The sequence below is a fragment of the Balearica regulorum genome, chromosome 1 (genome assembly GCF_011004875.1).
Source record: "Balearica regulorum gibbericeps isolate bBalReg1 chromosome 1, bBalReg1.pri, whole genome shotgun sequence".
In the NCBI taxonomy this organism is placed as follows: Eukaryota; Metazoa; Chordata; class Aves; order Gruiformes; family Gruidae; genus Balearica; species Balearica regulorum.
This window is the reverse complement of record NC_046184.1, coordinates 53,883,652-53,900,022: the sequence shown is the minus strand read 5'-3', so window position 1 is coordinate 53,900,022 and position 16,371 is coordinate 53,883,652. Positions and strand designations below refer to the sequence as shown.

Genomic DNA, 16,371 nt, shown 5'->3' with positions numbered 1-16,371 from the left:
TCCCTCCTCCTGCTCTTCTAGAGATGTCTTATCAGCCGGGAGTATAATGAAGGCAGGTGCTATGTATGTACCTGAGAGGAAACAATTTCTAGCCCGAAGGTTGCTGTCACTCAGGTATTTTCATCTCACCTGCACTGGTCCCCTGTTCAGCTGCTGCCTGAATGCAGTGGCACCACCACTCTGGAGGCTGCCACACTACTTGTAGCTTCCCTGGGTGCTGGCACAGCCCATGTCCCAGGGCACCTCGTTCTTACCCAGCTAGTCACCCTGCAGGGAGCACTGGCAGCTGAGCAGCTCATGAACACATCGCCTGTCCAGATCAGTCAGGTGGCACCAGCTCTTCTTCTCTCCCACTCCCACCCATGTTGTTTGACCAGTGGGGCTCGACATAGTACTCCTGCTCTGGAGATGTCTGTTATCTCTAGTCCAGTGTCATCTGAATGTCAAACACTTGTTTTCCTTGGAGCAGGCACTGAGAACATGTTCTTCAGCAGAGCTGCATGCTTACTACAACAAAATAATCATGTTGCCTTTGGCACCTTCACTTCCTGATTCACAGTTTTATGCATATGGAACAGTTTCACTAGGAGCTACGTAGAGTGTCTTTATCTCAAAACAGCGTTTCTTAGGCAATAGATGAAGAAGGGGAAGTGGGCATGTGAGTTACAATCTGCTCAATATGAAAAATGTCTTAATCCCCACAGCTAGTCATCTGAGTAGATGGCTTGATGTCCAACAATGTCTGCTTACTGTAACTCTACTTACAGTAACTCTACTTAAGTGGAGTAGAGTAAGTAGAGTTACGGTAAGTAACTGTATCAGCCTCAGCCAGTTATTGAGTCTGAACCAGCCAAGATAAAATTTGGATGTTTCATTGTGTTGGGGTTTTTTTAAGAGAGCTGATGTGCACTTTCAATATTTTTTTTCTACTTTTTACAGTAAAATTGCCAATTACAGCCTCTGCCAAACAAGTAGGAGATTATTTCAGGTAGGATGCTATTATATTTTACAGGTTTCTAGCATTTTTCACAAAACAGGAGTGAGAGAATGATCCCAGTCTGATTTCTCTACAAATTCACTCTCCTCTTTATGCTCCTCTGACATTGTGCTTCATTGTTTTTCATTCACAAACTAGACAGCTGTCCTTGGCCACTTCTTCCCATGGTTGACACTGCAGTGGAAGGCAATACTAGAGAAGCAGAGAATCCTCTTTCCTCTATCTCATCTGGAGCACCCTCCTTCAGCACATAGCTGAATCTCCATTCCTCAGCCACGCTGGACTCACCAGCACACAGGCACTGATCTGGTGCTTTTCTGGAGGAAGGGATGATTGCTGATGCCTTGGGAGGGAGGGAGAAGACAGGGCCATCCAGCTACTAAGAAACTGGGCAGAGGTGGGTAAATAAAGGGCAAGGCAGGGTAGGTGGCACAGAGAGTCCAAAACAGAAATTTACTACTTTAGAATGGTTGGATATGTTAAAATCACAATATTGTGGTGGTGCTGGTGCATAGCTCATTGCTAGTGCATTCCCTTCACTTCTAGGTTCTGGTGCATTGGCGATGAACAATGAAGGTTGTACATTGAGGGCAATGGCCCATGGCAGTAACACTGACGATCAGTGTTTCATAAGTACCCACCTACTGATAGTATAAAATGTTCTGTGTCTTGCCAAGCGTACATGTGGCTGCTGTTGGGTAACAGAGCAAAGTGGAGTTAACTAGCTAGCTAGATTGGAGTGGATCCTGCCACAAACACCTTATGAAATAATACATATTAATTTGTTCACACTAAACAATTTCAAGGACTCCTGCTTTGCACCTTACAGCTCAGACTTTGCTACCCAAACTTGAAAATTTTAGGCTTTCCCCTGATAAAAGAGGAAAGAAATGTCTTTGGTGTCTGTCTTCTGTGATGATAAGGTAACCCTCTGCTCTTTCTATGATGGCTACTTCTGGCTGACTCAGAAGGAATAGTGGTATAGTGGCTACATGATATTGGCAATAGTGTCCTTAAGATGGTATGGTGGCATTGTGTTTCTTTGTAGTTTGAAATACAGTAAATTACTTCTTTTGTCTTTTGTCTTTTGTCCTTTGTCTTTTCCTTATATGATTCTTAGGAAATGCTTCAGACTAAAGTAGCAAGAATTTTACCTGTAAGGATTTTCTATTCTACATGGTCATCTTCATGTGTATATTTTCATGAATTTGCGTGGAGATAAAATATTTTCTGGCCTGACCTCTGTGTGTTTTAGCTCTGCAAGTCTCACTCATGATGGTAAAGGCAATCATGAAAAGCCATCTGTGCCACAGGAGGCAGAAAAAAGTGTGCGCCGTGATATGATCCTATCCACAAGAGAAAATTTCCATTCATCCAGCTTTAATCTGGTCTCCCAGAAGATGAAGAAACACAATGGCAAAAGTGTCTCCAAGTCAGCAGAGAAGACATTTCAATATTTAAAAGGTTTCTCAGTTACTGTTCTATTCAAAATACACAAAAGAATAGGATTTAGTTCTGTTTTGTGGGTTTCTTGATCTAGCTATCTCAAGGTACTGAAAGATGTAAGACAGATGGTAGCAGTACATCAGCAGTGCTGGAAAACTTCGTGTTCAGCAGCAGGTGATACGCTGTGACAGATACCAGAACTGGTTTCATGGAGCTTCCCAGCTGAGGCAATAGAGGTCCAGAAGCTCATTAACCTCTTTGTGAACAGCCCAGGGAAAAGAGCTTGGAAAATCTCAACCTAATGGCAAAGGATAATGCCTCTGACCCTGCGCTATTCTTTTGCAGTTACTGGTGGGAGAGGCTCTAGCCATCAGGTCATTGCTTGGCATACATATCAGCATGCCATAAAGGGATGTATGGTCTGACTCTGTGAAATATTGGAATTAACCTTTTCAGAGGGGGTCAATAGAAATCATATCGCTGGAGCAATAAAACCAGGTCCTGTGCCTATGGCTGAAGTTTCCACATTTTAGTACTAGATTTTGAATTATGCTGTGGCTCTCCTTTAGGAAAGGAAATAGTTCTGCCATGATACCACAGTTTCTTGTGAAGGAAACCAAAGCCATGTACTTTTTTAGTACGTAGCAACTCTGTAGTAGTTGATACAGATTTTTTTTTTCCTCCTTTTTGGCTCAGGTCATGATCATAGTGCAAAGAACAATTCAAAAAAGGAAGAAAGGAAAATGAAGGAGAGGCTCCCCTCAAAAAGCACAAGGCCCAAGAAAACCAGGACAGCAAGCCAAGATGTAAATGTTGAGAAGAGTAAATCCTGCCAGGCACAAGACATACTGCAGTTCTCTCTGCCCTTACTGCCTGAAGTAGAGAACAGACAACATGCTGCAAAGTATCAGGATATATTTTGGAGCCCCAGTTCTTCAGCCAGTGAAGGCACATGAAAGTGTCATGTGTCTGATTTGCTTAAAAATTTCCCAAGATTTTGTTTATGGATTATGACTCTACCAGCAAGGGAGTAGATACCTGCAGAAATCAAAATTCTTCTTGCTCTTTTTTTTTCCTGAAAAATAGTTCATGTACATTGTTTAATGTACACATGAAGTTTCTCTCACTACATGAAGAAGTATCCCAAATTCTAAACCAGTTTAGTTGGGAGTCCCTCCTGAATATAAAGTATCATTTTTTTATGTATACTGATTTTGTGAGGCAGACTGCACTTCCAGAAAGAGCTCTGTGAAGAGCTAAGTGGTCGTCCCCCCCCTTTCTTTTTTTCCTTTTTTTTTTTCCTTCTTTACTGTATTTGGAAGTTTCCCTAAGATTCTCAAGGAGAGGGATTATTCACCAAGCAGCTGAAGCCACCATTCCTTGATCATAGTAGAGAAACTAGAGAGTGATAAGCCACAAAAATCATTCCCCCCTTTCACCAACAAACCAAATGCATGTTACACTCAAAAACATTTGACATAAAATTTGTGCACAAATAGTCATTCTGTGGAACTCTTTGCTAAAAGATGTCAGGGATGCAAAAAACATACATGGATTCAGGTGGACATGAACTTTATAGATAGAGCACTGGGAGTTTTTGAATAGACACATACAGCTTGGGAAATCTCAGCTGAAAAGAGTGAGAATCTAGGAGACTGCTTGGGAAAAGTATTGGATATGTTTGGTCTGTTCCTGCTCTCCCCTGGGCATCCACACACAGTCACCTTGGAGGCAGGGTACTGGGATAGATGGCCCCTTGGCCTAAACCAGTACGGCCATTCATGTGTTCTTACATATCTGGGTAATATTTTATTTATTACAGTCATGTACCTGCATAGTTTGCATTTTCTTAATGTACATAGCATTGTACAGAGATCTGGGAGAAGAGATGAAAAATACACTGCTTAAGACAGGTAAATGAGTTCTGCCTCCTTTAAATTTCCTAGCACTTTAGATTGCCCAGTAAGCAAGTCAGCGGGCTTCCTCTCTCTACCTCATCTCTGACTGTATGGCATACTCCATTTTAATCCGTACATTGGAACCTACTGCTGCAAAATCAAGGCCATCAAGTTTTGAGCATTTGAGAGGGGCTGAGCTAGATTATTTCTATCTGCAAAAAGAAAGAATTGGCCAAATATACTTAAAATACTTAAAATGTTTTGCTGGAAGGAAACATCCCATACAGCCTGTATGTGCTCTGTTTAAGAGACAAAAGGAAAAATCATGTCATATTACAGTGAGACAAATGGGGTAACAAAGACAAAAAATTAGACACATAGGCACAAGTCATCATTACAAGGCCTCACAGAGACAAGTGGGTCAGAGCTAGAACTGGATGCAAGTATGGTGAAGAAGGGTACCTTCCAAGCTAAAGGCTGCAGCCAGTCGGGCACCAGTCCTGGGGAATGAGTTCTGGGAGCCTCATATGTGATACCCCAAGAGATTAGGGTTCAGTCGCATGGAATCCTAAATGCAGCACACTGCCTTGGACTCCAGCTCTTAGGTTGCCAGCAACCTCCTCATGGCAGCTATATGAAGAGAAGCAGAGTTGGTTTCATTTCACTGAGATCTATTTATTTTTAGTTGTCAGTAGATTACAGATGAGAGAAAAAAAAATAATCATGTTACAATTTCTTCTGAATAAAAGTGATTTCTAAACAATGTAGAAGAATATGAAGTGAAGTCCAGCGTCTCTTCTCACCAGCCTGAGCACTCCCATGGGAATCCCTCAAGTATGGCACAATGGGGCAGTACTAGCTATAACTGAGAGAGTTTTTTAATAACTAGAGGGAACAGACTTCTGCTGTGGAGATTCCGTCAGGAATGAGAACCAGGGTCATGACCAACTTCTGGGAAGCAAGTATAGTACCTTACTTTTAAAACAGCAGGCTAAAATGTGCAAAACACTTTTGAAAGTCCCAGTTCATCTTATGCTTTACTTGTGATTGCTAATATTACAACTGCTGACTGTTGCTGTTTGTGCTCTAACTGCACCATGAGAAAACAAGAGCTGCAGAGCAGTTCGTTCCACGCTAAAGCCATGTGAACATGTCCTTAATGAATACAAGCAATGACATTTCTATTTCAGGAAACAATTCCAAGAAGAAACAATCACACAGGAATTTAGTGGAAGCTGGCTCCTGGGAAGTGCTTTCCTTTCCCACCCGCAGACACCAGGTCCCAGCAGCCCAAACACTCCATCCTCTAGGCACACATGTGGAAGCCTGCTCTCTTTCTCCTCTCCCTTCCAGTTCTTTCTCCATGAGACATGATGATCATCTTGCTTACCCCACCCCACACCCATCACACCTGTCACCCCCAATTGTTCCATCATCAGGTGGATTTTGAGCATCTGAAGCCAAAGGGGCAGCCAGGGGACACCTGTAAAATGTCCCTAGGAAGGAGAACGGCAGGGCATATTGCATCCTGCCCTGCCTTCAGGCACAATCTTTCCTACCCAAACACCTGGCAGTAGAAGGCAGGGGAACTACCTGCCAGAAAGGCAACCAAATATGTGGAAGGAGGCCTCCAGAATCAAAAGGTCAGCTGGGACCAAGGGCAAGTCTTGAGCCAGAGGCTGACTGGACCTCTCCCGGCTGGCAGCTGTGGCATCCCAGGAGTCATTACAAGCAGCAGAGACTGAGAGTCTGCAGGGGAGGAGACATAGAGTTCCTTGGGAAACACTGAGGAGCACTTCTGCCATAGGTGCACAATCAGGCAACCAGCTCTGGCCAGGAAGATGCCACACTCCAAGGGTAACATTGCCAAATAGTGTATTTATTGCTCTGAGCAGTGCAGAGAAGGCCACAGAGATGGAAGTGTGTGCAAAGGCTAAAGCCAGGATGTGTGGCCATCTATGACAGTCATGAAGGCTCAGTTGCAGGAGATGGAAAGGGGATTCAGCCACTGATCTAGGAGGACATTGGTTCAAGGGAGAAGGGCTGTGGCATGATGGAGCAGAACCACTGTGGCAGTCATCATGATTGCCCCAGCAAACAGGACCCCAATGCAAAGTGAGGATGTTTGTGAATGAGCTGCTTGTGCCTTCTGCCTGTGGCAGCAAAACAGCAGCCTCACTTGCAGTGCTGAGGTCATTTAAGGAGTTGGTCATCACCAGACCCAAATCATACACCCTTTTCCTCCCTGAATGACAGAAATATGAGTGGCATGAGGCCAAACTGTGTGACCGTCCCTCGAGAGCACAAACATGCCTCCTGCCAATGTATGTTTCTTCACTGGAACAGAGGTCTCGCCTCTGTGGTCTCTGCTCATTCCTTAATTTCCCAGCCAGCAGCCCCAGTGTTATATAACAGCCATGTTCAGCCCCAAGGCTTCTTTTTGTGTCCCTGCCATTCACCACATTCAGCTCAGCAGCTATGGCCTGCTAGGCTTTATTTGCTGCAAGCAAACCCCCACACCTGATTTCTCGCACTGTAACCCCTGCCCAAGTGTCACAGTTTTGCCCCAGCCCGCAGCGAAGCACCACACAGCCACTCGCTCACTGCCCCCCGCAGCAGGATGGGGAGAGAATCAGAAGGGTAAAAGTGAGAAAACTTGTGGGCTGAGATAAAGACAGTTTAACAGGTAAAGCAAAAGTCGCACGTGCAAGCAAAGCAAAACAAGGAATTCATTCACCACTCCCCATCGGCAGGCAGGTGTTCAGCCATCTCCAGGAAAGCAGGGTTCCATCATGTGTAACTGTTACTTGGGAAGACAAACACCATCACTCTGAACATCCCCCTCTTCTTCTTCCCCGAGGTTTACATGCTAAGCATGATGTCATATGGTAAGGAATATCCCTTTGGTCAGTTGGGGATCAGCTGTCCCGGCTGTATCCCATCCCAATTTCTTGTGCACCCCCAGCCTACTCGTTGGTGGGGTGGGGTGAGAAGCAGAAAAGGCCTTGGCTCTGTGTAAGCACTGCTCAGCAGTAACAAAAACATCCCTGTGTTATCGACACTGTTTTCAGCACAGATCCAAAACACAGCCCCATACTAGCTACTATGAAGAAAATAACTCTATCCCAGCCAAAACCAGCACATGTGCCACTGCTTATTCCATGCCATTTACATCATGCTCAGGTACCACACTATCCAATGCATTCTCATTACCCACCCTACCCCCCTTTCCATCCTTTGATATAATACACAGATATCATTCCCTTAGCCTATGGACCACCCCTGTGAAACATCTGTAAAATGTCCATAAATGTCCACAAAATGTCCATTAAGTTCATTTAGCCCATGACTTTGGGCTCCATGTGTTATGGCGGTCACTCAGGACGGGAGAGGTGGTGTGTTGTGTGGAGTTACTGGGCACCAAAGCCAGATCAGGTCAGGTCACTGCTGCACTTGCACTGCTTCTTGCAAGGCTTGTCCTCCATTGGTTCAGATGGTTCCTGCTATAGTAATTCCTATAACGTGCAACTCAAATCCCAAGTTACAACAATTTAAAGGTATTTCCACTACATTATCTCCACCCCTGGACCCTTTGGGCCAGGTTATAGGGTTTAACACAGCAATGAAGTCCTCCCCTTGTTCCTGCTCTGGCTTGGACTTATCCACAGACTGCAGTCCCTTAGGGGAGCACCTGCTCCAAGTGGAGCCTTATCTATGAACCACAGTCTCTTCATGGGTATGCCTGCTGCGGCACGGACTTATTATCCACAGCCACAGTCGCTCTGAGGTGCACCTGTTTCAGCGTGGCCTTCTCCATGGGCCACAATGTCTTCAGAGACATACTTTCTCCAGCGTGGCCTTACCCACAGCCACAGTCACTTCAGAAGTAAACCTGCTTTGTCATGGGCTCATCCGTGGCCACACGCTTTGAGGTGCTCCAGCATGACCTCATGCACAGCAAGGATGCTTCAAGTGTCCTTTCTCCAGCATGTGTGTCCTTGGGCCACAGTCCTTTCAAAGGTATACCTGCTGTGGCACGGACATAACCATGACCACAGACACTTTGAGATAAACCTGCTCAGATGTGGACTTATTCACGGCCACAGATGCTTCGGGGTGTCCTGCTCCCACGTGGGCTCATCCACAGGTCACAGTCCCTTCGACTCCAGTTCACACTGGAGCTCCAGCCTGTCCGGTCCAGCAGCACAGAAGCAGCAGTGATGCCCTGGCCATCTGCCAGCCCAGGCACATGGCCATTGCTGTTATCAAAATGTTCCCAGGCACAGCAGAGTCTGATGATAAGCCGTACAGCAGTACAGCGAACAGTGAAAGCAAAAAGCAGCCGCTAATGAGGACTAGACTCTAATATACAATAAGGAAAGCAAGCCCCATGGCAAGCACAGGAGCCTGCCAATTAATAGCTAAACAGCAATAACAGCTATAAATTCAATCATCTGGCACATTCCAATCAAATCTGTCGTTATCTTGAACTCTTTGAGCCCCACGTTGGGTGCCAGAAAGGACTGTTGTGGTTTTGCCCCAGCTGCCAGCTGACCACTACGCAGCTGCTTGCTCACTAACCTCTGGCAGGATGGGAGAAAGAATCATAAAAGTGAGAAAACTCATGGGTTGAGACAAAGACAGTTTAATACGTCCCCCCCTTCCTTCTTCTTCCTCCAGCTTTATATGCTGAGCGTGATGTCATAAGGCACGGAATATCCCTATGGTCTGTTGGGGTCAGCTGTCCCAGCTGTGTCCCCTCCCAACTTCCTGGGCACCCCCAGCCTACTCGCTGGTGGGGTGGTGAGAGGTGCAGAAAAGACCTTGGCTCTGTGTAAGCACATCTCTATATTACAACACAAAATCAGCGCAAATTTTTCAGCACAAATCTAAAACATAGTCCTGTACTAGCTACTAAGAAGAAAATTAACTCTTTCCCAGCCAAAACCAGCACACCAAGCCATCTTGTGATCTGAACCACCTCGATCCAAATCCCCATACTTCTCAAGGCTAAAATTACTCCACACAAACAGACCATATAGGAAGGCACCTCCCCGTCACCACCTGCCTGATGGCTCTATCTGTTGAGTTTCTCTTAGGGCTTCCTCCCGTATTTCCTTTCACCTACCTTGTGCTCTTGGATGTGAGTGCCAATATTACAGGCTCACAACCTATGTACCACCTGGAGGTTTCCAGACCATGCCTAAATATGGAATTACTAGGTGGGACTCTGTGAACAGCTTCATGGCTAGCTGTCAGACACACCACCAAGGCTGCTTACAGGACAGGACAAATGGTTCTGCGTCATGCCAGGAGGACTAAAGGAAGGAGAGTTTTGCCCCTTACTTAACTCGAGGTTTCACAGGTTTCCTGTTGCAGCAGGCAACTTGCTGCTTCTCCTGCACTGTGCCTGCGTAGGCAGTGTCTGAGGGCAAGGGGGAGCTGGGGTGAAGCTGGGCCTGGGAAGCAGAGGGCGGGCAGCAGCGTTCAAAGTGCAAGAAGGGCAAAGTAGTCAGTGAACTCCGACAGTGCTGCGGTACCAGGGTCAGCACAGGATACAGTCACCTCTGCAGAAGTGTCCAAACAAACTCATTTCAGCTCCCACGGACGTGCAAACCGCTCTAGTAGCACAACTTTCTTGGTTGAGCTTGACCTGGTCAGTTATTCACGTCAGTTAGCACAGCTGGAAGAAGAAAGTCCAAACCTGTCCCCAGCTCTGACGGCAGTGGGTGGGTTCAGCTTGTTTTCTTGCTCGTATTTAGATGACGCAGTATCAGGGAGGAGCATCCCATGGTTCCCATGGCCCTCAAAACCAAAACAGAAAGCAGAGGCAGCTGCCTGTGACAAAACGGGCTGTGGTGTCAGAGGCCAGCCAGCACAGGACCTGGCAGCAGCTGCAGACCAGCTCAGCTCGCCAGGGCAGGACCTCGGCCCTCTCCAGTGTGTTTTGGCTCCGCACCCAGCCTGTAAGTATCCTCCACTGAGTCCCCCACTTTTTTAATGCTGCTGGCATTGGGGGAGAGGGGGGGCTGCCAGACGAAGACGTGGTGTTGCGGGGTGCAAACGTGTGGGAGGGAGAAGGTCCTTCCCCAGCCGTGGGACACTTTCGGGGCAGTTCTGCAGTCTAATGTGTGCGCCGCTGGCTGGTTTCTGTTTGCCAGCAATGCTTAGCTTTGTCAGCCTTTCTTCACCTGCAGTTTCCCCTGATCCTGCCTGAGAGGGAAAGAGGGATCCTGGGGGAGAGCAGGTGGCTTGAAGGAAAGGTGCCAAGTCTAAAGCTGCCTTCCTTTCCCACCGCTCTTGCTCGCCATTACTCCCCCCCGGCAGCCGGGGAAGGCAGATGCAGGAAATCCAAGTCTTCTGGGGGACTTTCCGGTGCAAGAGAAAATGCCCATCCTTTCACCCCTTTGCATTCAGCCTGCTCGCTGCAGCAGGGTTCGGCAGCTCCACAGACATGTTTGTCCTTGTACAGAGGCCAGATCCTGTGCTGAAGCTGCGTGCCTTGACCGCCCCGTCCCGCTGCCTTTGCCCAGGCACTCGGCCAGCAGCTCGCTGCTCACCTGCCTGCAAGCCAGCAGAGGGAAGGGCCTTGCGGTCCCAGCAGCACAGAGGGTTCCTACAAGCCCCATCTCGCACACAAACACCTCGGGGAGCTCCTGCGCCATGCACATGGAGCTCCTCTCTGCCTGGGGGACTGAGACACAGAGCTCTCCCATGGTAAATTCCAGTGCTTCCAGCGATGCCTGCACAGGAACAAGGGGGTGAAGCTGGACTGGGGCTTGCTGCGTAATGCTCAGGTTCCTCTTTCTTGCACCTTTGAGGTAGAGCCACAGACTGTCCTGTCCAAAGTCACAGGTGTCCCCTTAGAGGCAGAGGGGCTGCAGACGTCTGGGAAAAGCCCCAGCTGGACACCGAGTGACAGCTCTTTCCTGTTTATCCGCTGCTTCTCAGCCTTGCTGCCTCCAAACCAGCCTCGGATGCTGCGGCTGCGGCTGCCCTGGTATGTCACCTCCAGGCCAGCCATGCACTCTCTGCCCCAGCTGGCACAGGGCACCTGCACCAGGCACGTTTCTGTCCCAGTCACAGCCACACCTGCGGACTGGGATTCACCTGCTGGGCTGGGGAGGTGTCTGAGGGGCAAATCTGCCTGCAATTTGGCAGAGTGAGCAGAGGGGAACCACTAGTGTCGTGGATGAAGGTGTTTGACACGGTTATGATTTAGTAGCAATTCAAAATTTTTTAACAGAATGAGTTAAATCAAAGGTTGAATTTTAGCAGCACTCAATGATTGACTAATTGAAAGATTTAAAAGTCATTCAGTAAGATCTATTGTGATCAAAACAGTGTCTTAATTACAGATTCAAAGATGACGATTCACTATAAGGTATCTTAAAGTATAGGTACATATATATATTTGAACACAAAATGCAAGTACACACAGATAGAAATATTTGGGCCCAGTGATATATGACACCCACACTCGTGAATGCAAATATGTATATTTATACACATAAATTGGTAGAGAGATGGATGAAGGAAGCTAGCTTATGGTTAAAATTTCCCTCTTCGAGTTTAGAGTAAATACAATGCATTAGCATTCCTCGGTGGGTGATGGTTGAGTCTCGAGTACGCTGACTTCACCCTGGCCTCCCGTCAGCTTTGTCAGCAGACGGTCCTCAAGGAGTTTGTGCTTGAGAGGCGTCTCAAATCAGAGGAGGTGCTGCGATCCAGGTCTCATTTAGAGTTGCTACTTATAGGATCTGAGATAATTGACTTTTGTCAGGTACTTTTCCACTTCGGCCCAACTTGGATGATGAAATAGTCTGGTACTTTTCACCAGCTGCGCGGACTCAGAACTTTTCTGGCATCACCTCCTTTTGGGTCATGACCAGGCTGTCAAGAGGTGTTTGACTGATTGTTATTATTGTTCCCAAACAACAGGAGAGGAACAGTTTCATGATCCAAGTACAGATGTACCAGGTTGCTACCATTGCCAAATGAAGAAAGAGCCAGGCACGTTAAGGGGGTGCCTTAATGCTCTAGACTGCTGCCTATGGATGTGGCCCCGAGAAGTGTGTGTGTGTGTGGAAATTGCACCAAGTACCAAGCAGCTCAAGAGCAGGGGAGTGGTGTGGTGTTGCACCATCACAGCTGCGAAAAGAAAAATAGGTCCTTAAAGACATGAGCCTCAAAGCAGAGGAGAAGGCAGAGATACCATGGGATTTCCCTGGGCCCTCACACATGCGGAGATCACAAAGTAGCACAGGGTCTCTGAGGTGGCTCTCCTTCACCCCTGCCATGTATTTCCACGAACCTGCTAGGAATTTAATTCTCTGTCCCCTCTCTAGTAAACATGTGTAACTAGGACAATTTTTAATTGCTTTTGTATTTTATGGAGGGGGAATAAACAAAAGGTAACATGAGATGATTGAACAAAAAGCCCGTGTTTCTACAAGCCTACCTTCCTTAGGAAACCAGTCTCAAAAAATACGACAGCAAGGGTTGGTAAGTGGGCATGGCCAGGAGCTGGCTGGGCTGTACCAGTCCCAGTTCCCAGTTCTGACAGAAGCCGGTTGGCTAAGAGAGCCCCCTCCAAGTGCAGCTTGTTCTCCCTCTGAGGGATGCAAGGCAGGATGGCAGAGAGAACAGTGGGCGGGCATGAGCCCTTGTGGGACAGGGAGAGGAAGAACAGCAATGCCTGGCTGCAGGATAACATGTGTAAAGACAGACAAACCAAGAGGCGATACCGGGGCAAGACAATCCCTGGTGAAATTACACGTACGTGAGGTCTCATTCTGCAGCATGCTGGTAAATGATTCATTGGAGGTAATGCTTGGCAAAGGCAGGAAAGGGGTTATTTGCAGAGCATCAAGCCAGCAGCTGAGCTTGAAGCCAAGGTCTCTGAGCTCCTTGCTCTGTGTTTGCGTCTCTGTGCAGACGTGGGTGGCCAGTGCTGTGATACCACATGGCTCTGCAGCCATTGATACCCCTTCATGATGCCACTTCTCTGTTTTTCAGCACAAAGTAGAAGCCTGCAAGTGGGCACTGAGGACAATCCACATTTCTGGGAGAGGAGCAGGGAGTCGGGTTTGCTGGGAAGTCTGAGAGAGGAGTGAAGAGGATGGCAATCACAGGTCTGTCTCCCTAGCACCCATCTCCCCTGGGCCCCAGAGGAGGGTGAGTGGCTGCGGGTGGGTCCATGGTGCCTTTTTGTGGTGTCACAATTGCCAGTCCACGTGTCTTCAGGCAACTGGGACAGAGAAGGACCATGTCTACCAGCCTCAGTGAGGAGCAGGGCTGTGGGCAATCAGCCCTGCTGTGCCCAGAAATGTATGGGCATGCATGAGCCTCAGGGGCATGTGGGTGCTGGAAACTTGTGGCATCAATGGCACCAGATTTCTCAGGGCTGTGAGGGTGGTGGGGAGGCAGGGGGGGCTCTGCACTTCAGACCCTGTCATGCCTGCATTTTACTCAGTTGTCCAAAGATCACAAGGGATGTCCTTGTCTGACCAGAACTGAAAGAAAAGCATTTTCTCAGAATAGCTCTTAATCTTCTCCTTACCAGACAGTAGTGTTTTACTCCCCTCCCAGCACTGCAGTTTGCAGTCCAACGTGAGACCATGGTGCAAAGGGCACATGTGGGGCTAAGGGAGCCACGCTGTCCTCCCAGTACTGGTCCATGCGCAGGATATCATTAAGCCACTTTTGCTGTGACCAAAAATGCACCCACCTCGACCCAGTAACACAAGCACAGCACAGACAGAGGCAGGACTGAGACGCTCCTGCTGTACTTGCAAGGGGAGTCCCGAGACCTCAGTGACACAGGCTCAGAGCACACCTTGGGAAGGGTGCCATAACATGCAACAACCAAGGGGTCCCCCCCTTCATGTTTTGCAGCAGGCATCCCTACAGCAGGCTTTCCCATGGTATCAAGAAAGCATGCAGGCATCAGGATGGGTCTGCTGCAACAGAGGTGCACCGGGCACCTGCTCTGTGCGCTGATCTTCCTCGAGGCTGCCGGGGTCTTGGCGTTGATGTTCTACGCACTGCTGTGGAAAGCTGGGAACCTGGTCGACCTCCCTGACAAACGTATTGGCTTTTACAACTTCTGCCTGTGGAACGAGACAGCTGGGGAGCTGCAGTGCCTAAAGTACAAGCACCTGCAGGCGATGGGCATCACCCTACCAGGAATGGCATTAGCCAGGGTTTGTGTGTATGCCTGCCTGGTCTTCAGCATGTTCTACCCCATTTTTGTTGCACATGTGAAGTGTGCAGAGGAGAGAGAGGGCTGGAAGGTGATCCTCATCATACTCATGATCAAGATGATAGGCCTGTCTGCAGGCCTGGGTATATTTCTTTTCCAAACCTCGCAGTGGATCCAGCTCTCTGATTTCACTGGGGGCTTCCTGGCACTGGTTGGGACTCAGGCTCTGCTACTGCTCCAGATTCTCACTGCCACTGTGTACCTCAGCTGGGACAAGCACACACACATGTCAAAGCCCTTTTACTGAGGAGGCCCTGCCCATTGAGGTTTGACAGTGAAGAAGATGCAAGAGCTATTGATAAACAGATTAAAAACGGTAATCTCACTACAGCTTTAGTCACTGGCAGGAATTTGATCCTTAGTCCAAAGGCCCATGTCCAGCCATGCTCTGCAATACAGCTGCCAGCTGGCAGCACTCCTGTAGGGAGTGGGCAGCAGGCACCAACACCCACAGCACAGTGTGGGAGCGTCCTGGCAACAGCAGCATGTAACACACCCCTCAGGCTGGGGCACATCAGAGACAGCATTTCTGGCCCTGACTCAGAGGACTGTGGGGGACAGATCAGAACCAGCACCCAGTGGACACGTCCCTCTGGCCATATCTAGCCTAAATACAGGCAGGCAGAAAAGCAAGCAGGCCTCGTTTCTTGCAGTTGCCCAAAGAGACTCTGCTGCTTCTCCACCTCCTGGACTAACCAGGGATGTCTTTTGAGGCAATGGTGACTCGAGGAGCTCTGGCTTCACATTGCCATCACAGTGGTGGCAACACCAGAGGCACAATGAAAATACTCTCTTCAGCAGGAGCACCTGTACTTCACCTGCTAGAACAGTATCTGGAGTGCCTCTGCTGTAGTTCATCAGGTGAAGTGGCCCACATTCAACCCCAGCAGCAGCAGAACACCTGGAGGGGCAGCCTAACAATTTAACACAGCCCTCATAATGGGGGTTCCACAAGGAAGCAAAAGATTTTGGTGCAGAGCCCCAGGTTTGTCCTCACTGATATTACAGGGCTGAGCCCAGCACTCCAGCAGCCTTTGAGACACCAGTTCAGTGCGAGAGTGTATCGGGTTTGTGTGGCAAGGTTTTGGTAGCGGGGGGGGGGGGTGGGGGGTGGGAGTGGGGGTGTACAGGCATGGCTTCTGTGAGAAGCTACTAGAAGCTTCCCCCATGTCCGACAGAGCCAATGCCAGCCAGCTCCAAGACAGACCCGCTGCTGGCCAAGGCCGAGCCAATCACCAACGGTGGTAGCACCTCTGGGAGAAGAGTTAAGAAGGAAAAAAACAACCTAGTGGGACCTTTTGCAGCCAGAGAGAGCAGCGAGAAGATGTAAGAAACTCTGCAGACACCCAGGTCAGTGCAGGAGGGGGCAGGAGGTGCTCCAGGCGCCGCAGCAGAGATCCCCCTGCAGCCCGTGGTGAAGACCATGGTGAGGCAGGCTGCCCCCCTGCAGCCCATGGAGGAAGGATGATGGGGAGTGGAGATTCCACTTGCAGCCTGCGGAGGACCCCACGCTGGAGCAGGTGGAGACGCCTGAAGGAGGCTGTGACCCCATGGGAAGCTCACGCTGGAGCAGGCTCCTGGCAGGACCTGTGTACCCATGGAAAGAGGAGCCCACACCGGAGCAGGTTTGCTGGCAGGACTTGTGACCCCGTGGGAGGGACCCACGCTGGAGCAGTTCAGGAAGAACTGTAGCCCGTGGGAGGGACTCACGTTGGAAAAGTTGGTGGAGGACTGTCTCCCGTGAGAGGGACCCCACGCTGGAGCAC

At 48.8% G+C, this 16,371-nt stretch overlaps 2 protein-coding genes across 5 annotated transcripts in view; both read left to right on the top strand.

Annotated features, from left to right (window-relative positions):
• Positions 1–4,918, top strand: part of AGBL3 (AGBL carboxypeptidase 3) — a 30,035-nt gene extending 25,117 nt beyond the window's left edge. For 2 of the 3 annotated variants that reach the window (XM_075749869.1, XM_075749863.1), the window contains exons 14-16: positions 940–988; positions 2,253–2,461; positions 3,140–4,918. In XM_075749869.1, coding sequence (XP_075605984.1) covers positions 940–988; positions 2,253–2,461; positions 3,140–3,399 — 518 coding nt within the window. In that variant the 3' untranslated portion in view covers positions 3,400–4,918. Of the gene's footprint in view, positions 1–939; positions 989–1,135; positions 2,462–3,139 lie in introns of those variants that run through there. The other variant, XM_075749878.1, reaches the window with a different exon arrangement.
• Positions 4,919–9,884: 4,966 nt separating this feature from the next.
• Positions 9,885–15,699, top strand: TMEM140 (transmembrane protein 140). Of its 2 annotated transcripts, none has more exons than XM_075749973.1 (3): positions 9,885–10,307; positions 13,360–13,475; positions 14,242–15,699. In XM_075749973.1, exons 2-3 carry the CDS (start codon positions 13,463–13,465, stop codon positions 14,850–14,852), a joined length of 624 nt encoding a protein of 207 aa, XP_075606088.1. In that variant the 5' UTR covers positions 9,885–10,307; positions 13,360–13,462; the 3' UTR covers positions 14,853–15,699. The 2 variants fall into 2 exon arrangements, with proteins under 2 accessions (XP_075606088.1, XP_075606081.1); XM_075749966.1 differs by having other exon boundaries at positions 14,239–15,699.
• The last annotated feature ends 672 nt before the right edge of the window (positions 15,700–16,371 follow it).